The sequence below is a fragment of the Apis dorsata genome, unplaced genomic scaffold (genome assembly GCF_000469605.1).
Source record: "Apis dorsata unplaced genomic scaffold, Apis dorsata 1.3 scaffold_59, whole genome shotgun sequence".
Lineage (NCBI taxonomy): Eukaryota > Metazoa > Arthropoda > Insecta > Hymenoptera > Apidae > Apis > Apis dorsata.
Genome location: NW_006263359.1, coordinates 1,142,828 through 1,150,926, shown reverse-complemented (window position 1 = coordinate 1,150,926; position 8,099 = coordinate 1,142,828). Strand labels below are relative to the sequence as shown.

The 8,099-nt window shown below is 28.7% G+C and overlaps 2 protein-coding genes across 7 annotated transcripts in view; one reads left to right on the top strand and one right to left on the bottom strand.

Moving 5' to 3' along the window:
* The first annotated feature begins 520 nt into the window (after positions 1-520).
* LOC102676173 (NAD-dependent protein deacetylase Sirt6) lies at positions 521-4,421 on the top strand. 2 transcript variants are annotated; one of them, XM_006609719.2, is made up of 7 exons: positions 521-933; positions 1,036-1,163; positions 1,690-1,808; positions 1,889-2,012; positions 2,092-2,265; positions 2,630-2,753; positions 2,947-4,421. In XM_006609719.2, the coding sequence occupies exons 1-7, from the start codon at positions 868-870 to the stop codon at positions 3,433-3,435; spliced, it is 1,224 nt and encodes a 407-aa protein (XP_006609782.1). In that variant the 5' UTR covers positions 521-867; the 3' UTR covers positions 3,436-4,421. The 2 variants fall into 2 exon arrangements, with proteins under 2 accessions (XP_006609782.1, XP_006609783.1); XM_006609720.2 differs by lacking the exons at positions 521-933; positions 1,036-1,163 and adding an exon at positions 1,267-1,486.
* Positions 4,422-5,448: 1,027 nt separating this feature from the next.
* LOC102671054 (ras-responsive element-binding protein 1-like) overlaps positions 5,449-8,099 on the bottom strand; it is a 68,373-nt gene continuing 65,722 nt past the window's right edge. For 2 of the 5 annotated variants that reach the window (XM_031515231.1, XM_006609771.2), the window contains 2 exons: positions 7,424-7,972; positions 5,449-5,922 (listed from right to left, as the gene is read on the bottom strand). In XM_031515231.1, the coding sequence (XP_031371091.1) occupies positions 5,872-5,922; positions 7,424-7,972 (600 nt within the window). In that variant the 3' untranslated portion in view covers positions 5,449-5,871. Of the gene's footprint in view, positions 5,923-7,092; positions 7,973-8,099 lie in introns of those variants that run through there. The other 3 variants (XR_004151864.1, XM_031515232.1, XM_031515233.1) reach the window with 3 other exon arrangements.

Here is an 8,099-nt window from a genome sequence, read left to right as displayed (position 1 = left end):
AATTGTATTATAATATTCTTTCAAATTCTTTTTAATTTAAATTTTTAAATACAAAATTTTTCTTTAATTTTTTATAAATATGATAAATTGTTTTTAAAAATATAAAAAAATTATATATAAAAATGCTAAAGTTTATATTTAATATTTTTATATATTTAAAATACTATTTCAAATTGAATTAAATTTTTAAAAAATTCTATCTAAAATGTTATATAATATAAATTTGAATTTTTTATGATATTTAAATTCATGAATAGAAAAAATATTGAGAAAAAATTGAGAAAAGTATCTTAAAATAATGAATAAAAAAAGCACAAAGTACATTTTTAAACTTTATTTAGTAAATCGATAGAGACAGAAAAATGATAATGGAGGAATGAAAATGCGCGCTTTATAACATAGTTCAACAAAGGATTATTTTGAATATTACCGCGAAATAAATTTAGTTATGAATAATAACTGTAGATGGCGCTGAATGTTCGCGGCATGAATTGAATGGACGCGAGAAACTCAAGCGTCTGCAGCGCTATAGCCACCTCTCCCTGGGGCGCATATTGCGCATGCGTTGCACGTTTATTATCTTCTTTCTGTTCAAGTGCCATTTCATTGCATGCAGTGCAGTCTATAAAACAGAATGCGTTCTCCGTGGATCTCGAGTTTCCTATCACTTATCGTCATTCGTAGCGTATAAACATAACAGCACGCGGTCATTAACTTACAAATTGTTTACGTGTCATTCGACACATGCGAATCTAGTAATATCGTGCACGAAATGCCAGTTTTCGAGTTATAAAAAACACGATCAGGCCATTGTTAGCGTCATAGACAGGTTTCGGGTCGAAATTTTCGAACGATCGCGCAAGCAAAATGTCATGCAGCTACGCGGACGGTCTCTCGCAGTACGAAAACAAAGGAGTGTTGGGTCTGGAAGAGGTAAAAAGCATTATTCCTGACCGTTCATTTGGCGGGAGTCGGCCATCCGCGACAATTTTTAATCGTTCGCCGCCTGATGTGTGAAATTTTTTTTTTTTACAGAGATACGACAGTATCGAGGCATTACGATTGAAATGTGGCCTTCTAGCCGATTGGATACAGGCCGCACGGCATGTCGTCGTTCACACCGGTGCCGGCATCAGTACTGCGGCGGGCATTCCGGATTTTCGGTGATTATCATTTGTAATTTTTCGCTCAAATCCCCACCCTACTTCTACCTACTTTCATCCCCTCCCTGACCACCCCGATCGTCCTGCAATTGCGATCTGTTAGGTATGTGTTCGAAAGCGCCACTGACCAATTCTTTTAAATTAATCGAGCGGGAATAACGGAGCCGCGAAGAAACGATTAAAATTCCTTTTGATAGACGCGTCCACCATTGTTGCGCGCGACAATGGTGACCGTGATCTATTCCAAAATGCTGATTAATGTACAAAATTGAATAGGAATAATAAGATTTGTGAAAATTTTATTAAATAAATATACAGATAAGATAAAAATGAATAATTTAGAAAAAATATATATATTTTTTTTCACATAAAAATATAAATTAAAATATTTTAAATAAATAATTTAATTAAATTTAATTATTATTCAATAAATACATAATTCTATTTTTTTCATATTTATATGAAATGTGAATATATGTCACTATTATATAAATTTTTTTAATTATTTATGTATATGATTTCTTAGAGGTACAAATGGAGTATGGACATTAGAACAGAAAGGTTTGAAACCTACCATGAATATTTCCTTTGATGAAGCCATTCCTACAAAAACACATATGGCATTGAAAAAATTAGTAGATGCTAGTGAGTACGATTAAAATATCAAAATACAATTATATATAAAAGATTAATATAAAATTTTATGAATATTATTTTTTCTTTAGAAAAAGTTAAGTTTATTATAAGTCAGAACATTGATGGTTTGCATCTTCGATCTGGTGTACAAAGACAGTATCTTGCAGAATTACATGGAAATATGTTTACTGAACAATGTGATAAATGTGGAAGGTTGGTATTTTTTATTAAAAATAAAATTTTACCATGATAAAATTATGAATTAATATCAAATTTTATAATATTTATTTAGACAATTTATTCGGAACTTCGCGACCAAGAGCGTAGGGAAAAAATCCCTTGATACTGTGTGTAGATCTGAACAAATTGGTGGTCGTCCATGCCGTGGACGTATGCATGACACGATTCTCGATTGGGAACACAACTTGCCTGACAGTGATCTGACATTATCTGACTTGCATTCTAGGTAAATTGATGAAAAAACGCGATAAATTCTATTTTTTTTATACCGCAGTATATAACAAATTTAAAGCACGAGGCACGGTGCAAGATTCTTAAAGCAGATGATAAAAATATTTTATAAAGTAAATGCACATTATAATACATTTTAATGTTAAAAATTTGGTATTTTTTGCGAACAGATGAAAGGAAGAGTGCCTAACTGTTGTTGAGAATTTAAGAATTACATATTAATAAGATTTGGAACGATTCGTTGATCGAAAATCCTATGTTGATATCTCAGGTTTTAGTTGACAATTATTTACGAAAGTTACTTTGTTCGATAATTTTATTATTATAAGAAATATTGAATAAAAAATATATATTTACAGTGTTGCGGATTTAAGTATATGTCTTGGAACAACACTTCAGATTATCCCGAGCGGTAATTTACCTCTATATACCAAAAAATACGGAGGTCGACTTGTTATATGTAATCTACAACCTACAAAACATGTAAGAGAATTTTTTATTTGAAAAAAATTTAATTATATATTTATATTTTATTATATATAAATTTAATTATAAATTTTTAATAAGAGATATATTAATAATTTAAGGATATATTTTTATAAATTATTATTTTATGATTAGTATATTTATTTATCTGTTAAATAACATAATTTAAAAACAAAGGATATTATTTTAGGATAAAAAGGCAGATTTAATTATTAATGGCAATGTTGATGAGATAATGATCAGTGTTATGAAAAAATTAGGGCTAGAAATTCCTGAATATGAAAGTACAATGGATCCCACACGTAATTCTGATACAACATCCAAGGAAATGGATTGGACGATACCAACAAGTAGAATAAAAGAAATGAATGTTTTATATAAAAAAGTGTGTAAACCGATGAGAAGGAAACGAAAGACATTCATGTATGAAAGGGAGAGAACTGATACAAAGCGAGAAACAAAGACAAAGAAACAGGCGTTTATGATAAAACAAGATATAAAAACAGAAGATACAATGAACACAGCAAATCAAATTTGCAACAATGCTGTAGTTTCGGAAGATATAAGCAGTAACACGGTGAAAATTGAGGATGAGATAAAACATGTGGAACCATTTGAATTTACGACGAACAATATGACTCAACCAGATCCTGGTTTAGAAGTGAACAACATACTGTAGCATGATTTCAGCAGGTGGTGATTCAGCGACATAATACTCGTATTAATATTTTCTTTGTTAAATTTATTTACGAGTGCATATAGAATGGATGTTATCTGTATGTGAAGAATGTCTAAAAAAAAGTGCTATTGATTTGTTTATATGAAAACGATAAAAAAAAAAGTAACAAAAAATAAGAATATAAGTTCATCAACCGATAAATCGCTTTAATTGTCAAGTCAAAAAGCGCTGCAATACATGTACATATGTGTAGTAGTACTTTCGTAATCGCTTCCATGTTCTGTCCGCTTTTTCATTATTCGTAGTTCTTAATCAGAGAAAGTCAGAGTTTCCAATGATCTAATCATATTCTACTAACATACAAATATATGCATGCATAACCATGTTTTTCTCCATTATGATACATTAAATGTTAAGTACTTACGATGATTTATTTAGGATCATTTGTAAGATGTTGAACAGAGATTTTACAGAGAGTATCGTGCCGATCATGAAATGATCTTTCTTCAGATAGATCTTGAAATGATTATAAAGAGCAAAGCTAAAATTACGTTCAAGTGCGTTTAATTGATCTCTATATAGATATAATACTGTTCGTGTTTTCCAGAGAAAAAAATTAAACATGACCAAAAATCTTCCATACGGCTGTTTGTAATTTCACGAAGCGATTAACGGAAGATCCGCAGATGTTTTAATTGCATCGGAATAGTAAATACTCGTTGCTACTTTGAACGTTTAAGATTGAAATCTTTTAATAGAAAGCTCCATATGAGCGTTGGTGTTGTTTGATCGATCTAATAGTTAAGTGTCTCTTGTTAAACGCACATATGTTTGTATAATCGTGATAGAGTGACTAAAAGCGTTTTGTAGGTAGACATTAAAACGGATAACGGAACCGCGAAAATTACTCCCTCGACAATATGTCTCCTGAGTGAGTTAAGAAGCGGAAGTGTAAACATTTGAAAGAGAAAAAAAAAAAAAAAAAATATGGAAAAATGCAAGCGAGTCTTTCTTATATTGGCATTCGACGCTATTTTGTCGATAGAGTTTTATAGTAGAATGCAGATTAGTGAAATGTGTAATATTTATATGTACATAGTAATATATGCTTGATTGCTCCTAATAATTTATTACTTTAATTGATATTATTTACTGGACGTTACTATTAGTGAAATATTATAATATTCGACAGAAAATAAACTTGTGGAAAGGGCTGCTTCATGTGTGCTTATTATTTCCTACTCTATTTTTAAAAATAATTTATGAGTTATATAATGAAACACAAATCATTATTTTTCTATTTTAATATAGTATATTCTTATTCATAATACAACATAATCATGTACACATACGCTACAATAATTATTATATTAACAATTCAAAAAAAAGTTCACTTTAAAGATGTAGTTCACTTTAAAGATATCACTTTAAAGATTTATTTTATTTTTTTAATAAATAAATCTTTTTGTTTACTTATTTTATATATATATATATATATATATATCTTTTTTTTTACGTAAAATTCATAATTGCGATACATATCGACGAGAAAATATGTTAAATCTGAAATAGCGTTTCCTATTTCTTTCTCTTCAACTTATATTTATATTATACTTTGATGATTAAATGATTCATTTAATACTTTTATTAATCTTTTTTTTATTCGTTATATACTTTTCAAAGAAATTAAATTCTACATTGAATTATTTGAAACTAATAATGTTTATATTATATTCAAAACAATGCTCAATATTAAAAAAACAAAAAATAATCTTTTTTTATAAAATTGACGACTTTCCATCAGCAATTTTATGAAATAAAATTTATTATTTAAAAAATAATTTTTTTTGGATTCATAATTTTTTTAAATCTAACTATTTTTTTATGGAAACGCCAATTCAGAACGAAATTATTAGGGTGTCTTCCATTAATCTAATATTATCTTAATAAAAAAAACATTTTTTACTTTACTCTGATAAATATATCGTCGTCATTGAAATTGAACAAGAAAAATATACAAATTTTCACATATTTTTATCAATAACTTAAGTCTCCAGTTATCAAGTTATGTACTGTATTTACACACATATGGTTTACATACAAACTGTATGTTTATATTTTTATCTTATTTTATTTTTAATATTTATATTTAATATTTTTTTGACTAATTTCTGGTAAAAGTTTACATTTTAATAAGAAAATTAATTCTTAACCTTAAAATTACATAAGGAAATTACGCTGCTTTAGATGAAAAATGGATTCATTGTCGGAGTTCGATACATCACAAATTCTTACATATCGATAATTAAAAGTTTTTTGTATACACATATAATTTATTTGAACTAACTTGCACAATACTTATATAACTTATAATCAAAAAAAAATCTAGATATTATTGAAGGAACTTAAAACAAAACGGAAAACACCCCAAATTTTTTAAACTCTTCTTTTGGCGAGCACACGTCGATTTGTACGCAGCCGTTTTTGCTAAAAAAAAATAAATATAATGAGTTTTAAAAAGAGAGACTCAGAAATAAGAAAGATTTAGAAATAGAAAGAAAAAAGAAGGAAAGATTACAAGGTTAGAGAAGAAAGTATATACCTGTGTATATACATGAAATGTGTATTTGTGATGTAAAAGGAGTATATAGTGAACGACCAAAAGTGAGAACAAAAAACTATAGGAAAGAATGTGGAAAGAATGTAGAAAAGAAAGGGATAAAAGTGCGGCGATTATTGCATTTTATCGATTAATTCGACTCGTATTTCTGGCATCCATCCAAGGATCCGATTGCCGCGTTATGATAAATTGAATCGAAACCGACTATTTGGTATAGTTGCAATTTTTTTATTAGATATCATTTTTAAAGAGTTTAACGTAGGTTATGTATATACGCGAAACATAAACCTGCTAAAAACTTTAATTAAGCTATCTATATACAGTAATCTTTTGCCCGAAGAAATAGAAATCGATTATTATATATATTTATATAATAATGATCAATTTTTTTTCCTATATTATTTTATTATCGATCATGTTTTTCGATTTGCATGACATCTAACAGAAATGTATTTAGGATTTTATCGATCGACCCTCATCATCTTCGGGTGAATGATAAATCGATACAAGAAAATCGAAATAAATCGAACATTCTTTATCAATTTTTTCAATTGTTTCTAGATATTTCTTCTTCAAAAATTACATTGGCAAAAAAATTTTCCTCGTTACAATGTGATAAATCTCAGTTCTAAGTATTTACGTGACAATAAATACACGTATCATATAACTAATTTACTTCATTGTGTTAAATATATCTTTGGGTTTTTACGACTTGATCGATTAAAAAAAAAATTATTCAAACGACTATTTTATATTTTATGATGGACGTATTGTTAATCTTCGTCCTTATATCAAAGTTTTATGTTTTTGAAGCGTATAACGCTGGCTTTTAAGACTTACTAGAAACGTGTGATTCACACGTGTCATATATGTACATACATTAATATAAAGAGATACATAAATATCTGCGTTTCGTAGAAATATAAGAAAAAAAAAAGGCACTTAACCATGGAAAAAAAAAATATAACAATTCTATGATCGCTAGCATTATGTAAAAGTAAAAATGGGGCACCAAAAATTTTTAATTTTTTTTTTATTTATGATATTAATAATATTCGGCGAATAAAACACAAAAATATAAATTTTGAAAGAGTCCATTGTTTCGAAAGTTATATATGTATAACATTAATTGTTTTAGATTCTAAAACCAATATAGTATAAAACTAATCTGTCAATCATAGGTTAAGTACGTAATCTAATCTGTAAATCACAGATTAGTTTTATATATTTCGAACCAATGAATCTCTAAAATTAAAACTTGTATTTTTGCATTGCCATTATTATGAAAAGATATTAAAAAAAAAAAAATAATAAAAAAATAAAAAAATTCTTGATGTCCCAAAGTAAAATTTAACCACGTTGGCTCACTCCTAATAATTTAGCGGCATCGTCAGCAGTTCCTTGCAGTACTCGATCCATGAAATTTTTATCTCTTATTCCTAAAAGATTCGAAATTAAATCATTATCCATATTCTCGTTTGCTTCTGGATTCACATTTTGCGGAATACTAGCCAACTTTCCCGTGAGAGTAGTTAATTTCTCGTAAGGATTAAATCTCATCAGTCCACTTGGTGCAGCATCACCAGTAGCGACTGAAGCAACAGTAGGTAAAGAGATTCTATCTTGAATTAGGGAATTTCCGTTATTGGTTGCCAATAGAATTGGCTGTTGTTGCTGACTTCGTGGTGTAATTGTTGGTGGCTGTGTTGGAGAATTCTCTTCATCGCCACTTGTACCAATATACATTGTCGAATCGATAGATTCATGTTTCTTCCTATGTCGCAGCATGCTATGTTTCAAGGTAAATCTTCTACAACAAATATCGCAGGAAAAAGGCCGTTCTCCAGTATGAGTTCTCATATGACGACGAAGATCTTCTGCAGACCAGAATCGTCTTATGCAAAAGGCACAAACTACCTGGAAGGAATGAAGACCTGACTAGAAAGAAATGAAGGAATAGACTGATCTGATAGAAATATTGGCTACTTTAATTGCTACTTTAATATTCGGATATATGCTTAATCACTCATCTGCTAAAATATAA